At 33.3% G+C, this 18918-nt stretch overlaps 2 protein-coding genes across 2 annotated transcripts; one reads left to right on the forward strand and one right to left on the reverse strand.

Annotated features, from left to right (window-relative positions):
* The first annotated feature begins 334 nt into the window (after window positions 1–334).
* Window positions 335–6531, forward strand: LOC142641432 (cytochrome c-type biogenesis ccda-like chloroplastic protein). The gene is made up of 13 exons (XM_075815872.1): window positions 335–353; window positions 446–536; window positions 1106–1240; window positions 2182–2237; window positions 3011–3141; window positions 3256–3341; window positions 3458–3489; window positions 4199–4360; window positions 4679–4751; window positions 4848–4948; window positions 5541–5633; window positions 5979–6025; window positions 6295–6531. The coding sequence occupies exons 2-13, from the start codon at window positions 446–448 to the stop codon at window positions 6365–6367; spliced, it is 1080 nt and encodes a 359-aa protein (XP_075671987.1). The 5' UTR covers window positions 335–353; the 3' UTR covers window positions 6368–6531.
* A 2400-nt stretch (window positions 6532–8931) lies between these two features.
* Window positions 8932–10185, reverse strand: LOC142641689 (glucan endo-1,3-beta-glucosidase 11-like). Its single transcript, XM_075816167.1, has one exon. The coding sequence runs from the start codon at window positions 10143–10145 to the stop codon at window positions 9006–9008; it is 1140 nt and encodes a 379-aa protein (XP_075672282.1). The 5' UTR covers window positions 10146–10185; the 3' UTR covers window positions 8932–9005.
* Window positions 10186–18918: the final 8733 nt, after the last annotated feature.

Raw genomic sequence — 18918 nt, forward strand, 5'->3', positions numbered from 1 at the left:
ATTTGGTCATTTTGGCAAAAAATAAAAATAAATAATAATAATAATCCTCTGTTTACAACAAAAGAAACCAAAAAACAAAAAAGATTTTTTTTAAAAAAATCTAGTGTTGTGGGGACCGTTATAAAGGCGTTCAAGATTATGATCTCACCCGCATTAACGGCTCATCTTCGCTCTTTTTAACGAAACACTCCCAATTCCCAAACTCAAAGTAATCTCTCTCTCTCTCTCTGCAAATTCCTTTGTACTTTGTTTGGTTTCCGAGAAAATCGAGTAACAATGAAAAGAAAATTACGTCATAAAAAGGCGTTCAAGATTATCTCACTCGCAAATTCCTTCTATATTTTCTCTTTTGGGTCTTGTTTTTAAATTTTTTTTATTCTCATTAACCTTGCCTCAGCTAAAAGTAAAACACAGCTTTAAGTTTCATTCAGTTTTCCTATTGCAGATGAGCTTGGTTATAAATTACTGCGGCAGTTATGGTATTAGTTCTTGCAGAATTTCAAGCTGCAAGCAAGCCCGGAAAAGCAACACTCATGGTGCGCCAATTGTGTCTTATTTTTCTCTTACTTTTCATTCTCTCTCTCTCTCTCTCTCTCTCTCTCTCTCTCTCTCTACTATTGGGTTCTTTAAATTACAGTATTGGAGGCTTTCAAGCTACAAAAAACTGCTTTTTACATGCCAAAGTTTTGGGATTTTTAGGAGGTGGAGTGGAGCCCACATGGGAAAAACTCAACCAAAAAAAAAAAAAAAAATTTCTTTATATTCCCTTCAGTATTTGGTAGCAGTGTTGTTAGCTAACTTTCTAATGCCAAAATTCACCAAACTTGATATCTTAAATGGGTTTATGGAACTTTTTCTTTTCGTATACAAAAAAATTCATTTTTGGAGTCAAGATAGCCTTTTTGTGTGTGAATAAAATGTTAGTGTTATGGTGATTTTACAGTAGGAACCTACGTGTTTGAATTAGTTTCTATTAGTGAATAGCATGAATGACTAACAATATTATTTGTATTTGTGAATAAAATGTTTGTTTGTTTTTGTCTTTCAATATAAAATTTACAATCTAACACAAATGAACCTCTCAATTATACATTTCAATGTGAAGGTAGATATATAGTGCCCATAAAGATGCTTAATAGACCTCCTAGAGCTGAGGATGATCACGAAGATAGTTTAGTTTTGTCAAAGAATGTTGGAAACAGTAGCTTTCAAGTTGCGACACTTGTAAATGCTATTGCAGGTAATGGCCTTTACCCTTTGCTTTATGTGAAATATGTTGCTACTATAAGTACTTTTTTCCCTGTAATAAGTTTGTAATCTTTTTTATTTTCCATCTCTTTCTCTTGTTTTCACGAAGAGGAATTTTCTCATTTCTATAATCATTGCTTGTCACATGAAAGATTCATTTATAATGTGGAAAGTTTAGACTAATTTATCATTCGTGTTTGTTTGTGATAAATTACCAATTTTTCAAAAAGCTTAAATTAGTAGGAAATTGTGAATTTAATCATTTAACCATAGGTCTAACACTTCCTCTCATACGTGGACCTAAACTCTCCCCTCAATAAGTGGGGCCCAACTTATGGGATTTGAGCATTTTAAATGGGAGGTAGAGTAATGCAAGAGATCAAACTCATGATCTCCTGCTTTAATACCATGATAAATTACCAATTCTTCCAAAAGTTTAAATTATCAAGAAATCGTGAATTTAATCATTTAACTATAGTTGCAACAGTTTGATTCCTTTGTTTAAGTAATTCAGACTCACCAATGAATTATGGCTCAAATGGAATTTCCTTACCTTGTAAGACTGAGTTGGAGAATTTGGTCGTTGCCTCGTGGGTTCATGATCTACCAAGTGTCTAACTTTTACCCCAAAAAAAGTTGTAATTGTCAAAGTACTACCTGAACCTCAACAATTGAAATAGCAAGGCATGAGTTATTGTATTCCTAATGTTTGTGTGATGACACTAAGCAGAGCAGATTGCCAAATTTCCATTCTCCATAAAAGTCTATTATATCAGATTAAAATTCAAGTATAAATTATATATACTGAATTTGTATATCTTAGTTCCCCTTCCCATTTCTTTCAAACTTCTCATTGAATTATAGCCTTTGCAAATAGATGTTTGGTTTAGTTGGTTGCACAGGTGAATTTCTCTTTTATTTTTTCTGTTTCAGCAGTGAATTTGGTTGCAACCGAGTCAGCAAGGGCTGTAAGTACAGAGAATCTACTGGTGAGAATCTGCTGTGCTTTGTCTGCAATAATTTCCTCTAATTCATGAGCTCTCCCCTCTCTCTTTCTGGTGTTTTCTTCATTATCTTTTTATATTGAGATGCTTAGGAAATTCCATACAATTTGAACCAAAAGAAAGTTTTTTTTTTTTTTTTTCTCTTTTTTGATAAATAATATGAACCAGAAGAAATTTGAAAGGATTTAATGAATTTTCCTTTGCCAAATAGATTTCTGGGAAGCATGTCATGTCAGTTTACTTACCCCTATGAAATTTCTCACCACGTATTTATTAATTTGATAGCCCTTGAATATTTTCTGCTAAATGACATAATAAGAAACATAGGATAAGTGCACACGTCACTCTTTAGTGTTCTCTGCCACTTTAGTTTAGGGTTGATTTTGGCCTCAAGTTGTTATGAGCCAAGTTTAACCTCCATTGCTTCTTGTGGGGACCTCCTAACAGTAGTAGGTGGGCTTGCCCTTGCACTGCATTCATACATTTTATACGTGGTTTCATGTGTGACTTGCCAAATTATGTCTTCTTGGTGACTAATATGTAATAACATTTTGTGAATTTCTCACTCTGCTTAATTTCCAACTTTTCATTTTATGCCAACATATCCAATTACAATTTAAATGTTTGAAAATTAATGTCTCAGATGGTTAAATACTGGTCTGCATGTTATATAGATTGTGATATCTTACTAAGTCTGCATTTAAGTTATGCTTCTTGTAAACGATATCAGGAACTAGAAATATTTTTCATAATTTTAGGAAGGAGCTGCTTCTGTTTATAATTTGGCTGATGGAGGTCTGGGAGATTGGTTTGGAGGCTTTCTCTTTTCAACTGGACAACAGGCTAATGAGGCTGTCCAAGACCAGTTATCAGCTCTCAGTTTCACTAGGTTCAGTCCTACACTTTTCCTTCATGTTTGATTTTTTTTTTTTTTTAATTTATTTTAAAGATTTTACTAAGCATTCTGAATTTTCTTTCATTTGCTACTTAATTGTTGTCACAGTTTGGCAGTTATCTTTGGGGCAGGACTTGTAACCAGCCTTTCTCCTTGTACACTAAGTGTCTTGCCACTGACCCTTGGTTACATTGGTGAGCATTTTATATTGCAGATCTCATGGCAATTTTTTTCTTTGAATGGTGCATAGTCATAAGTTTGCATCTTCTAATATTTTATGTTGATTTCTGGATTGGTTGAAATGAAACAGGAGCATTTGGTTCTGGAAAAAGTAGAGCAGAGGTATGGCTTGCTAAATGAGTTACCTTGATTCACATTTTTCCTTATATTACTTTGTTACCCTAGTTGTGTGTTGTGTAGAATCTTTGGATCATTGCTGAAATATTGAAATTAGCTAAGAAATATGATGACAAGTTATGCCTGTTAGGTTAATTCTATTTATTTTCACCCAACACCTAGAATTAACAAATGACCAAACGTAGATAAATATTTATTTTTCTAGTTGATTAGACAGCCAAGTATATTGTTGGTTTCTTAGTTGTTATTGATGGAAAGGATGAAAAGAAACAGTAGAGAATGAAAACGTTTATATATCAGCACTTTACGAGTAAATCTCCATCAGAGACCTCAATTTAATTGTCATTAGCAATTTTTTTAATATCTTTTGAGAACACTGATTAATCTTCTAGTTAATCAAGCTTTTTAAGCAAGATAACATGTCTTCTAATACTTATGTTTCTTTATATTAAATGCCAAGAATCTCATAGTTCAATTGACACCTCCTAATATTTCCAATGAAGACATCTAGGATTCAAATCCTCCACCACCATTGTAACAATAAAAAAAAAATTCTTTATATTAAAATTTTCCTGTTCTCTTTTATTTACATTTATTAGTATTGATCTTTTTTACCTACCTATGTGATTGCAACTCTATTGCATTTCATCTGATCATTAATATGTGTTCCCCCCCTCCCCCCCTCCCTGACCAGATTTTTGGGGATTCCATTGCATTTGCATTGGGATTAGCAACCACTCTAGCAGTCCTAGGCATAGCAGCCTCATTTGCTGGAAAGGCATACGGACAGATAGGGCAGGGATTACCTTTGGCAGCCTCTGGTTTAGCTGTTCTTATGGGTCTAAATCTCCTTGAGGTATTGATTCATGTTTTTATAGCATTTTGAGTCCTGCTGCCTCATAATATTTGCTAGCTTAACTTGATTACTTGTCGAACCACTTTAGTCTTTGAAAAGGCATTTGTAGGTATTTTATATAGTATTATTATGTTGTGTATATAAATTTTTAGTGAAGTGATCAAGTTTAGGAAATAATCCTTCAAAACGGCTTCAATGTTTTTGAGATGTGATAAGGGAATTTGATAGTTTAACCTCTTAGAAGACTTTGTTTGACTCGGCTCTTTCCTGACACTACCTTTTTCTTTTTATGTGCTCATCCTATGTCTAATTTTGCAGATAATTGAATTACAGCTCCCCTCACTTTTTAACAATTTTGATCCCCGTGCTGCAGCTGCTAACTTCCCAACAAGTAATCGGCCTTTAACTCTCCCGTAGTTATTCAAGTAATTGCTAAATGTCTAAATACTCTTACAAGTTTCAAAGTTGAATAAATTTGACATGTTAGGTGTGCAAGCATATCTAGCTGGGCTTACGTTTGCTTTAGCTGCCTCCCCTTGCAGTACACCAGTGTTGGCCACTCTGCTAGGATATGTGGCTACATCCAAGGTACTTTGAAATTTGTTATTCTTTAATTTTCTTTAAAGCTTTGATCCTTCAGACTGTAGATATACTATGGTGGTCTCGCATGGTTAGTATTTGTTCTCTCTCTCTCACACACACACACACGCATTGAGGAAGCTAGTGATTAGTCCTTTAGCGTCCTTTTTGCATATTTGCCATATTGCTATGTGTTTAGCGTAACTGAACTCAGATTCATTAGCTCATAGACTAGTGATAAGAGTTATGAGTCTAAGTGCTGCTTCAGTATTGCTTAGGAAGACCAACTTTCAAGCTGATGCTAGTGGATGGGGTTACTGGAGGTCTTTTTACTCCTTGGAAGAACCTCTTGATTTGGTGGAGATTCTTAAGTTCATTTTGATTCTCTCGAGAACCTCTTATGTTACTCGAGGCAATAGAAGATATATGTAAAATGTTACTATTTGAGATGAATAATCTTATCCCTCTCTTTAACATGCAAATATGTCAAAGAAAAAAGAACAAAGACTTTACTCAAAATGTACTGCACATTGATTCTTTGTATACTGTTAGCCAGTTTTATCTTTAAATTTGTTCAATAACAGGACACTTACATTAACAGGATCCAGTTATAGGAGGCAGCCTACTTTTGACATACACAACTGGCTATGTTGCTCCTCTGCTTCTAGCTGCTTCTTTCGCTGGAGCATTGCAGGTAATATGCTTTCTTCATTGGATAAGTCATTTCAATTCTAGTGCATGTGTGGAAGGACAAGCAAAAGTTTCCATCATCATTCTGAGTTTTCTGACATTGATATCATAATTATAAATAATAATAAATACATAAAAAGAAGAAGAAGAAGAAGAAGAAGAAGAAGACATTGATGTCGTGCACAAATGTGTATGCCAGCATATGAAGTCATAATTCTGGCAAATGCCTTGAACCATATCTATAGTAACTCATTGCATCTGTACTACACTTTGAATTATTCAAATCATACTAAGACACTGTCCTGTTCGAAATTTCTTTTAGCAAATATTAATGCTAAGATATTTGCAGAGCCTGCTTTCATTCCGCAAGTTCTCAGCATGGATCAACCCGATCAGGTAGTTCTTGGGTTCATCTTATATGTCTTACTTCTCATAATGGGTAATACTCATTCACCTGTGTCATCAGTCACATGTTCACAAGACTGGTGGTAGACACTGTTATAACCCCCTTAATCACTCCATAAATGTCACTCAACCCACTTCATAATCAGCACATTAAAATGATGTGCAACTATCACACATCCTTCGCAAGCTGTTTTCTCATTGATCAGATTCTTGCTGTTTCGTTGTTTCTGATATGGCTTTTGAATTGGTTGTTTTTTCAGTGGGGCACTTCTGTTAGGTGGGGGTGTATATACTTTTTTGGATAGGCTATTCCCAGTCACAATGGCAATGTAGAGTACTGGTTGATGTACAGGAAAGAAACAGAAATATATAGATAAAGTAGAAACTGTCGAGCATAGGCAATATATTCTGCTGTTTGTTTTCTTCCGTCCAGCCTCTTAATTGTCATAAAATCATGTTTAAAAATGAGGAAAAGAATCGCTCCCCCATTCTAGTGATTTGATAACACGAATAGCTTGAAAATGAGTTGACTACGATGGTAAAATCAGCGCTCTTTGCAAATTATTTAGTAAACACTCCTTTTGTAAAATCATCTTTTGAAGAGATGATTTCTCATTTTGTGGTGTCTGACTTGACAATGCTAAGTTGGCAAATAGTCCACGTTGAATCTGTGTTTGGTTCTGACGGAAATTGATTTTTGAAAAATATTTTCCACATTTACAGATGTTTGAGGCAACATAAAATGTTAGTGTTTCAATTGACCGTAAAATAAAAGTATTTATGGCAGAAATTGGTTTACAATTTCATTTTCTATAAACAATTTTCCACCTCACCCAAAACTTATCAATTGAACTTCCATCCCCTACCCTCTATTGTATACCACCCCCCCCCCCCTCCACCACCACTAACATCTCCGGTATCCGATGGCCAACAGCACTTAGCACTGCAGGTCTCTGATCAAGAATTTTTTTTTTAAAATCTAAAATTCTCCCCTTTTTATTATATTTCTGTGTGTGAATTAGGAGATGAGAAAATATGTTTTTCATAGCATTTTCAAGAACGTAACCAAACACACGATAATATATTTTGAAGTACTTTCAAGAACATTACCAAATACTTAAAAATAATTTCTTTTCTAAAAATTATTCTCCTGAAAATATTTTACGGCCATCAAACCAAAGACTGCCAAAGTGTTTTTTGAACTGATGATTCTTCTTTAATAAATAAAATTGTTTTTCTTTAATAAATAAAATTTTTTCTTAACTCCTACCGCGTATGTCACCCTACTTAGCCAAAAACCTACTAAAATTGACTTTTAAAAAGATGATTTCATGAAACCATCTTGAATCCAAAGCCAAATTTAGTGTTAAACAATACAATCATCCTTTCAAGAGAATAATAACAACAACAACAATATTTTCAAAAAAAAAAGAAAATTGGCGTTAAACTTCTCTTCAATAGATAATTAAGAGGATAATATAACAGGTACTCATATAGTGACACTTGATCCAAAATTTTAACTAGTAATTCTTCTCATTAATATCTGATGTGGGACTTTATAATTATCACACTATTCACATGTATATATTATATTCATTGCATGTTGACTTTGTTTTAAAGGACTTTTTTTATTTTAAAGAATTGTTTTAAAAGGTTTGAAATAGTATTTTCGCAGTTTTTTTTTTAATTTTTTAGTAGGATTAGTCAATAATAGCAAATTGAATTGTTAATCACGGGTGAGCGCAGTGAGCCCAAGTCTTAACATAATGAAAAAGGGTTCAAACTAGTCTAAAAAGGACAAAGCCTTTTGGATGGGTGGAATGAGATTTTTTTTTTATTCTTATGTTAGTCACGGGTGAACCCAAGTCTTAACATAATGGAAAAGGTTCCAAACTAGTATATAAAGGACGAAGTCTTTTGGATGAGTGGAATGAGATTTATTTTTATACTTATTTAATTTTTTTTTTTTTTTTATTTAAAACGCAGTCGAGAGCCAATAACTTGATAATTAACACCCTGTCCATATGATATATAGAGATACCAAAAGCTTAAACCAATGAACTTGAACCAAATGTTATTATATATAACTAGTAATTCTTCTCATTAGTATCCAATGCAAGACTTTACAATGCTACAAATCTCCCAATCACACTATTCACACATGTGTGTGTGTATATATTCCAACACTTCTGAAGTTTATATTCATTGCATGCTGATTTTGTTTTAAAAGACTTGAATTAGGGTCCGTTTGGATATAGCTGAAAACTGAAAATTGAAAACTGAAATACTATAGTAAAATAATTTTTAAATGTGTAAATAGTGTTGCGAGACTCATTTTTAATGAAAAAGTTGCTGAACAGTGTCGTGAACATTGTATGAACAATGTCGTCAATAGATGAACAGTAATTTTTGTCCCTTAAAAGCTTAACGCTGTGCAGGAAAGGAAAAAAAAAGGGCTGAAACGTGAACATAGACGCATTCAGCCGAATCCAAACAAACACTTAGTCTTAATTAATATTTTTCGCTTGGGTTTATTTTTTTAAAGTAGGATTAGTCAATAATATCAATTTGAATGTTAGTCACGGGTAAGCCCAAGTCACATAATGGAAAAGGGTTCAAACTAGTATAGAAAGGACAAAGACTTTTGGATTAGTGGAATGAATTAGACAAATTACATTCTTAGTCCCTGTAGGTAATTTTAACTAGTTGGTTTAAACTTTAAAAAGGTTGTAGTTGTAGAAATCTATAGAAAAGCAAAAGAGAAAACGAAAGTAAAACCGAGAAAGAGAAATTGGAATATAAAGTATAAACAACCACAACTTAAACAATAGTCAAAATGTAAGAACCTACACTTGATCTCTATTCATCCTCTCCCCCAAAAAATAAAGAGTAAAAGATAACAAACTAATCAACCTTAGAATTTGTATTCATATACTTTGACCTTCTACATTCTTTATCAATCCAATTGCCTCTAGAGAATTGCAATTGATGCTATGCAGAAGAATAACAATATAAGACTATTATATCTTTCAACAGCAGAAGAACTAACAGTAACTCCATCAGTGAGTCGAACGGAAGTTACGGAATACACAGGCATTTTATCGGGTTGGAACAATCCAAAATTCCTCTCAGATGTTTGTCCAGGCTTCATGTTTTCATTAAACAATGCAAAAATATATATGTCTAAACTCGACCCCAATGGTGTCACTTTGTTTTGAGCAACCATCTTTATCAAGTTGCTATTGTACTTGGCTGCATTATCAAGTGTAGCACCAACTTCATCAGCATCTCCCTTCGATGGCCAACCAGTCTCTGACTCACAAATTGAGACCCCCTTATACCCCAACAAAGTTATTGCAGAATAAACCGCATCAATTTGTGCAAATAACATGTTGTCATATAAGAGCTTGGTAGTTGGATCCACAAACCCATTATTTGGCTCAAAAAGAACATAATTAAGATCAACATCACTTGGGCTACTCTTGTATGCAAAAAAGGGGTACATATTGATGTAGAAAGGTGAGCCTGTCTGCACGTGAAAGCTCAAGATTGCTTGCATATATACCTTATAGTCTTGTTTAAAGGCTCCAGCAGATGGAGGATAAGTAGATCCCATGATGTCGAGAGAGTGTGCGGTAGTTACGTTGATACTCTTGTCTAATCCTAAAGAAACCAGTGCAGCATACACGCTTTTCATGGCTGGTACCAGATTGTTGCTCAACTCCGCATTGTTCAAAGTTAACACTTCGTTACCTACCATGATGCCGGTAATCTTCGTTGCCGGCAAGTATGTTTGGACATTCGATTTCACCCAAGTCAAGGCTTGCTGTGGATCACCCATCGATGATAATAAATTGTTGCCAATTGCAACCATGAATTCAATGCCGGTGTTGGCGAATGCACTAAGAATTTGAGGATTTGCATCGTAAAGCTTCGCCTTTGTTGCACCAATGGAGTTGATGAGAGGAATAACATCTGTGGGCTGAGGAAGATTGTCTCCAAGTTGACCATAGTTGATTCCGAGGGAAGCTGCAGAACTCAAAGTAGGACTAGAAACAAGAACAAAAAGAACCAAAGAAGAAAAGAGGGATTTAATTCTAAGGGACTCCATAGCCGCTTTTGGAAAAAAGCAAGCTAAGAGAGACAAAACTTTGTGTGGACTGTGCGAGGGAACTTTCTTTTATAAACATTCAAAGAACCACCTACCCCAGCCGCCTTAACTTCTTTGGTTTCTGTTTTCAATTCCTATTTGGAAACAGGGATAGAAAATTGAATACACGTTGATTTGTTGAATATTCAAATTTGAATATATATTTATTGCATTTAAGGAAATCTTTTCAAGTAGGAAATATGTATATCTCTCTCTCTATTCGTGGGGAGAAATTATCCTCAAACACGTTTTGCCTCCTCACAGAAAATGATTAAGTACTCTTGGAGTATTATAAATGTGTAATTTTTCTTCTCACATAAATGGCGGATCTTACTATGAATTTAATTAGTGAGACTCACCATTCATGAGAGAGGAGGAAGTATGCCTTCATGGTATTCTGGGAGTTCATAATAATTTTCCTTTTCTCACCGCAGGTGTTCACGGGCCAAAAAAATTGACTTTTGTTTGTCACTGCGTGCGGTGCGGCATGTGTTTCCACGTCAAAATCATGCCTGGCGGCGAATTGAGGAGAAAGGAAAAATAACAATAAACTTTTGACCACGCTGAGGATAATATATGTCCAATTCTAAAAGCAGGCCATGCCTCTGGTCTTCACATCAATAAGCAGAGATTTCTTTTTTTTCTTTTTTTTAATGAGGTTGTTTAATAACATGTGCATGATTGTTTGGAGTCTAGATAGCATGTCACAATTTTGTATGTGCTAGGTCGTGTTTGAATTCACTTAGTGAATATCATGAAAGACTAACATACATTAGAAGAATAGAGAAAGTCTATAGACAGCAACGCAGCAAGAAATTTTGTATTGAAGGGGCCAAGCTAAATGTATAATAAAAATGAAATCCAAATAATCATAGACACATATACATACATATGTTACCTATTTATTTATTGTTTATACATTAAGAATGTTTATAATTTTGAATATTTTATTATGTAAACAAAATATTCACATCAATTATGTCTTAAATTTTTCTCTAAAAAAAATTAAGTCTTAATTCATATCTTTAGGGAAAAAAATGAAGAAAAAATAAGTTTTGACATGTCTAAAAATAGACAAGTTAACTATCTATATATATATACAAGTTAATTTAATAAAAATAAAATATAGGATAAATTATATGTTTGGTCTTCGACCTTTACGTTATATTTCAATTTGGTTTTTAACCTTTTGAATATGTCAATTTGGTCCCTAACTTTTTAGTAGTGTGTCAAAATGGCCTCTAACATTAACTGATAGATGAAAAATACTGATGTACCTAACTGCTAAAATTAAAAAATAATTTTTTATACAATTATCATGCCACGTGGACTAAATAAAAAACGAATCTCACGTGGCATGAATCTGGACTCTGGCACCTAAATTTAGACTCTCTCTTGCTGTGAGTGTGAGAGCCACACACTTTGGCTTACCGTGTTAGAATTTAAAAAGGGTCCGGTTAATGTGTGCCCTTAGGGCACACATTAAACCTTCCACTTTTAGAAACATTTTTTCGAGAATTGAAAAAGCTGTCAATACTTTTTCAATTCCCGAAAAAATATTTCCAAAAGTGATTTATTATTGTGTGCCCTTAGGGCACACATTAGTAAAATCCATTTAGAAATATCATCTCACGGCTCACCAATCAAGTATAGACCTTGACAATGCAGTCATTTTACTTTTTGTTCTTTTCTCTTTTCTCTTCGTCCTCATCAAATTGATTAATTACAAGAAAAATGTTGTAAATTTTCTGCAAATGCAACCCAATGAACCATACCCTATCGAGATGGATCTCAAGAGAGGAGTTCTCTATTTTTTCCATTGGATCTCATCTGTATTCTCAGCTACAAAAAGTCATTCATATGCACAATCCTTTTTGAAAAGTTGTTTGCATCACCAGTAGATTAGCATCAAGTTGGGTTTTGCCGCCAGTCTTCACCATCGGATATCGCTGCCATGAGAGCTAAATCACCAATTTCTTCTATTATATTAGGGATTTTGATATTGAAGATACTACTTCCTAGTGAATCGTGTTACTATGTTAGGGATTTTGATCCTAATTTGAGCCTCACGTCACGTGTTTGGACGTGAGCCACTCACTAAGCTGGGTGTGTTTTTTTTTTAAGAAAAAGTTTAGTTAATGTAGACATGGTAGTTCAGACGGTGGTAATCTTACGTGGCATTAAAAAAATATTTTATTTTAACCGTTAGCCACGTCAGTATTTTCTATCAATTACTTAACAGTAGAGACTGTTTTAATACAATACCAAAATATTAGGGACCAAATTGATATATTTGAAAGATTAGTAACCAAATTAAAAAATAGTGTAAAGATTAGTGACCAAATACTTAGTTTACCCTAAAATATAATTAAATTACGTATAGTATACATTTAATATATTTTGATTTAATGAGCTATATATGATATAAGAGTAATTAGAGAAAACAAAAATGCATTAGTCAACTACAGATAATTATAAATGCATTACATGTTTTTAGTAAAAATCTAGAGGGGCCATTATTTATATTTATGTCCAAAACTATATATTTTTTACCAAATTAAAATACAAGAGTGGCGGAGGATTTTTGAAAAGTCAAGGTACCCATCTCCCCTTCATTCTTATTTATAGACATAAAAAATTTGACATCTGCTAATATGGCAAATTGTTAAAGGTAAATAAAAAAGTAATGTTAATGATGAGCTTAGATGAAACTAATAAAATTTACCAAGTCATATATTGTGTAATGTTTTGTGTATATAACATTGATCATTAGAATGTCACAATTTTTACTTTTAATTCTCTTTCCCATGTTTTTGTGAAGGCTAATTTTCCATTTTTATCACTTTAGTGTGAAGCATTAATTAGTAATTTGAAGAGTTTTTACTAATTTATCATTTCCTTCCATTTCTTGTACGATTCATTTATTTAAATAACTCATACTCACCACTAAATGCAAATTTTGTGTTCTATCAATTACAATTTATTATTTCTCAAAAAAAAAAAATTAAAACTTATTAGGTATATGTTTGGCTTTCCTTAAAAAAACCAAATTTTAAAATGAAAAAACAAAAAATCAAACACATGGTACACCATAATTAGTGAAAATTAAAGTAAAATACAAAGAAGTGAGATAAGGGATTATTAATCTCACCAATAAGGTTCAAATGGAACTATCTTTTTTGTAAGAATGAGGTGGAGTGGTCAGTGGTCAGTGGTCATGGGCTCATGATCTACCGAGTTTCTAAATTTTACCAAAAAGATGTCATTGTTAAAGTACTATTGTCACCAAAAGACCGTGAGGTGAGCTAATGAGAGAAATCCAACTATGGAAGGTACTCATGGAGCTCACGTCCAAGCAGAGCCTCAAGTGTTTCAATACCTGGTTTGCAGTCCATGTTCGTCGAAGTGGGAATGTGGCTGCCCATCTCATGGCAAAAAATGCTATCACAGATTTAGATTGTATTGTATGGGTTGAGGATATCCCACCCATTATAGCTATGCAGGTCATGAAAGATGTATCAAACTTAAATGTTGTTTCGTGTTATTGAAAATCTTAAAAGTTTCCAATCAAAAAAAAAAAAAAATCTTAATTGAGTCCCAAATTGCCAAGGCAGTGGGAGTTATTGTGCCTTATTATATGGAGGTTTTGGGCTCTAATTGATAAGATGCTTTTTCAAATCTTGAAGGATGAAACTATCACTCTCATAGAGGATAATATCTTGCTAGTGATGAGTTGGAGCGCGATAGAAATGTCCAAGTCCAACTATGCCTGCCTGCTTGAGTGGTGGGTAGGTCCCACACAGGGATATGTGAGAGTGTATCCAATCAAAAGACATTTTAATTAAGTGAGATGAGACGAGAAAGAATCAAATTTTGATTGAGTTTCATATTGCCTAGGCATAGGCCCCACACAGGGATATGTAGCCCTTAAGGGAGTGCATTGTAAGGACCCAATCAAAAAACATCTTAATTAAGTAGGATGAGACAAGGGAGAATCAAATCTTGATTGAGTCCTATATCGCTAGACAATGGAAGTTGTTTGTCCCTTAAATGAAGTTCTTGGACTCTAATTGCTAAAAAGCCTTTTAAAACCTTGAGCTTGAGGGATGGGGGTGAGCCGTGTGCACCGTATACATTTTGCATGGCTGGAACTAACTTACTCTCACTTCATTGTTCATACAATTAATATAGACCTAATTCGAAGGGACTCAATAGCTTCTTTGCTGCGAAAAATAAAATATATTATCTTATATAGTATTTATTTATAGAGATAAAAGAGCCACCGGCCATGAGTCCATGACCCACCCATCCGCCGCCTTTCTTTCATTTCTCTGTCTATATATATATATATATATGTCTTGCACGCAATATGTGTTTTTTTCACCACGGGCCATAAACATTGACTTGTTGATGCGGCTTGTTTTGTTTTCCTCGTCGACATGCCTTGGCTGCAAATAGAGAGGCGATCGACAAGTAACAATACATGGCAGTGGTGGCCACAGAGAGGATATTCTAATTAATTAATGTCCAAGCATGCGATGCCATTGGTGCCAACTCTCAAGACCAATAAGCAGGATTTTCTTTTTTCTTTTTTTTTGACCAGACTAAGTTGTTGAGACATAGCATGCATGTATGGAAAGTCAAGATAGCATGCCACTGTTTCGTATGCGTTAGGTTATGGTGATGTTACGTTCCGAAACTAACGTGTTTGAATTAGGGAATAACATGAAGGACTAACTTACATTAGAATAATGTCACAGTTTTTAATTTCTTTTCCCATGTTTTTGTGAAGAGAAAATTTCATTTTTATAATTATTGCGTGTCATAGTGACACTTGAAAGATTCTTTTGTAATGTGGAGAGTTTAATTTACTAATTAATCATTCCCTTCCCCGGCCACCTTTTTCTGTTTTTGTATGATTTATATATATAAAAGTAATTCAAACTCACCAATGAGATTTATTTCACACTACGCTTCCTTTCTTTGCCAGAACAATGTGGAAAATGTGGTCTTGGGTTGATGCGTGACAAACTTAAACCAAAAAAACAGATGTCATTGTAAATATAATAAATTGTTTTTTTTAAGGGGAAAAAAAAAACCAAAATAGTTTGTATATTCTTTCCTCTATCTTAAATAAGGCTTTAAAATATTGGGTTAATATAAGTTCAACCTAATTAAAATTCTAAATTGCTTTAAAAAATACTGTAAGTATGTCAGATTATTATTGACTATTACCAATCTCGCACATGGTAGATGGTGGCAAAAATGGCCAAATAGCACTAATTGGCAAAATATGCAACAATTTACCCCTGATTGGAAAATATTTTGGAGAATATCACTGTTTTGAAACTCGAGTACTTCTACATCTAACTCGAGTTTACAGAAATCAAGTTCCATAAAAGATGTGCAATAGTGGCACCCGATGATCTAGATTTTAGGAATTAAAAATGCCAGGAACTCGAGTTTATAAAACTCAAGTTACATGTGATGTAAAACTTGATTTCACTAAAATTGAGTTTTGTGTAAATATTAATGTGGAACTTGATTTCAGTGTAACCCAAGTTCTGTGTAAATATTAATGTGGAACATCATTTAACTCAAGCTTCTATAAATCGAGTTATGTGTAAATAATTTTGAAAGAACATTATTGAACTCGATTTATTGAAAATCGAGTTTTATGTAATTTTTATAAAAAGAAGATGTTGGATCTATCCATCTCCCTTTCAGTTACTTTCCCCTTTTTGCAGCTCATTCCAAGTCTCTGAGCAACCTTTTTGCCTGGTCACCATTGAAATCAGTCATCTCTCTCTACCTCTCATCTCACTGAAAACCCAAATCCCACTATGATAAATCAATTTGTCCCCTCCCAACAAATCTGATCCATTTGATCTAACACCAAAATGTACAATTCTTAAGCGAAATGGGTTTCATTTTATTTTTCTTGTTAATGTTGATGCTAATATGAAGTTGATGCTAAAAGAAACCACTGAAATTGTAGTATTGTTGAAAAACAAATTAAATTTTATGTTAATTTAGGTGTATTCTGTTAAAATTTGGATGTGTATGGTTGAAAACTAATTTTTCATATTACTGAATAATTAACATATTTTATTCAAATAAATCTAATTTCAATTTGGATGTATATAACTCAACGTTATGTTGCAGCAATTTAGATGTATATAGTTATAGTAAAGTTAGTTTGGCATGTTGTTGTATTAAGTGACAATAGTTATATAAAATTGGGAAACAAACAATAACGCAAACTAATTACTTTAGACAGAACTTTTACTGTTGTTAGATTTTATTCAATAATTGGAATTCGATGGATTCAACATCATAGATAATCAATGGATAATGTTTGGTAACATTAAAATTTAACCAAATAAGACAGAAATAATAAAATATAAGTTCCCCTAAAACTTTTTGTGCAAATGACAATGTAGAAGAACTTTTGACAAGGTCTTTTGGTAGTTAACATAATTGCCAAAGTTACAAAAGTTCAGCGTACATAATCACCTTTTGTTACACGTTAACTATTAGGATATGTGCCATTTAAATTCTATTGTATGATGTTATGTATAACATTATGTTGTGATTAATAAAGTTATTTTATTATTATCTGAAATAATGATAACATGAATATTTGGACATTATCATATAGTCCATGAGATGCATAGTATGTGATTTAGTTACAGAAGATATAAATCACAAGTTCTGTGTAAACTCAAAATTTTAGTTCGTAATCGGTGATGAAATTGAGCATTTCATCTGCGAAAACTATGACATATCAGCTAAGATGATTTATCTAGATCATGGAAGTGGAGACTTCTAGTTTTTTTTTTTTTTTTTATAAACCAGAAAAATACAAGAGAGTTCAAAATATATAGTGATCAATTGGCATTTCAATGGCCAGCTTAGCTAGGAAACTAACATTACCTATCACAACCTTAGGGACACAAACAGAATAATAGATTAGACCTGCTTGAGCTATACTACATCCATCCTCCACCAAAACCTTCTCCTGCTAGGTTGGTCTACATTTTCTATTAGAAACTAACACAAGTCTCCAACTATCACTGAGTAACAAAATAAAGTTGTACCCTAAGTCCTTAGCCTTTATAACAGCATCAACCATTGCCTCCGAGGTTAAGAGAGCACCTCCTTTCTCTGTACAACTAGACACCCTCTACAAAATCACCTCCCCTTGTAGATTTTTGGCTTTATAGGCTATACCAGCTCGGTGAAGCTTCGTAGCTCTTACTCCAGCCACTTTGACTTTTAATTGCCAAGGCTTCAGAGGAATTATATTCCTTCCAAGCTGAACTAAGGTTTTGTGTGTTGCAACACCATGACTAAAAAATGCTTCCTTGTACCTGCACATAAGAGACTGAGAAGTTAGAACTACTTCTAGTGGATTTGAAAGTAGAGACTTCTAGCTGATATGTTTTAAGTGTTAAGACATATTGAACTGGACCACTATGAGATTTAATATTCTACTAACGACTATCAAATGAATAATAAATCTCACGACTTCTATTTACATCAACTCTTAATCCTAAGAGAATAATGAACATAATCATGAAATGTAAGTTGCTTTTATATATCAGGAATGAGATCTAAAGTCACGATCAAAATCTTAGTATGTTGGGCAGCCACATTTAGTGTTGAAGGAACCTATATTCTCAAGATGGAATTCATAATCTCTTAACAGAGATATAAAATATTCCCTTGAGATAAGTTTAATGTGTTTGGTTATTCAGAATTTTAGGGCTAACTACTTTAGCAAGAACTTACTAAAGTATATATTTATGAAATTGGATTTCATAAAGATATGATGAATAACTTAAAGGATTAAACCGGGTACTTAAGGATTAAGATGTAGTAATCTTCAAAGTAGTAATCAACATTCATGACTTTATATTACTACGAATATTTTATAAAGGGGTTGTATAGATAATATAGTCTAAGGATATAATTTAATAATAAGGCCTAGAGTGTAATTATATTTATATAGTAGTATTAAAGCCCATTGGAATGGCCCAAAAGGTTAGCCCAATTAGATAATCAGTTATAAGGAGAGAAACATACAGAATTTTATAAGAGATAATGAAATGGTGTGTATATGAGTGTAAGCCACTCTCTTATTTCTCCCTTGAACACATACATATAAACTAATTGAGAGACCACACTTCTTGGGTATAAGTGGAATTGGAGTGAAGATTAAAAGCGTTCCTAAGTACTTCTAATATTTGGTTTTGAATTTCACCGCACCAAGGTACACTATCTTATTTTTAAATTCTAAAATTTACATAGTACATGTTCTCAATTGCGAATGAAGTAGATCCGTTAATTTTTGATGTGTATGTTTTGTATGCGATACAAGCATGTGTTTTTCCAACATTAACATCTTATGTTCATATGTAGAAATTTTTGGAAATTGTCACTGCATGATTTTGAAAAGTCTAAAATATTGTTTTTTAATCATCTAAGTTTGTAATTTTGTGAATGGACTTGATGGCTTACTCTTGTGCCTTTCCCTTAAGATGTTTTTTAACCTTCTGAATTGCATGGAAACGGTGTAACCGCCTTTGCATTTGATTGTTTTGTCTTTCAAGGCATGCACGTCCTAAGTACCTTTGTCGATTCCTCTTTAGGTAACTCGATTGAATGTGCTTTTGAAACTCTTAATCTGTGCCATCTACAATACACCTCCAACTCAAATCATTTCTCATAC

Source organism: Castanea sativa, chromosome 6, assembly GCF_040712315.1.
Source record: "Castanea sativa cultivar Marrone di Chiusa Pesio chromosome 6, ASM4071231v1".
Classification (NCBI taxonomy): domain Eukaryota; kingdom Viridiplantae; phylum Streptophyta; class Magnoliopsida; order Fagales; family Fagaceae; genus Castanea; species Castanea sativa.

Excerpts from the sequence above, each read along its gene's own strand:
- LOC142641689 (XM_075816167.1), bottom strand. The coding sequence starts at position 10,145 with ATGGAGTCCCTTAGAATTAAATCCCTCTTTTCTTCTTTGGTTCTTTTT.
- LOC142641432 (XM_075815872.1), top strand. The coding sequence starts at position 446 with ATGAGCTTGGTTATAAATTACTGCGGCAGTTATGGTATTAGTTCTTGC. Across the intron at positions 4,752-4,847 it reads AGCTGCTAACTTCCCAACAA|GTGTGCAAGCATATCTAGCT; the intron begins GTAATCGGCCTT and ends TTGACATGTTAG. Across the intron at positions 4,949-5,540 it reads GATATGTGGCTACATCCAAG|GATCCAGTTATAGGAGGCAG; the intron begins GTACTTTGAAAT and ends TTACATTAACAG.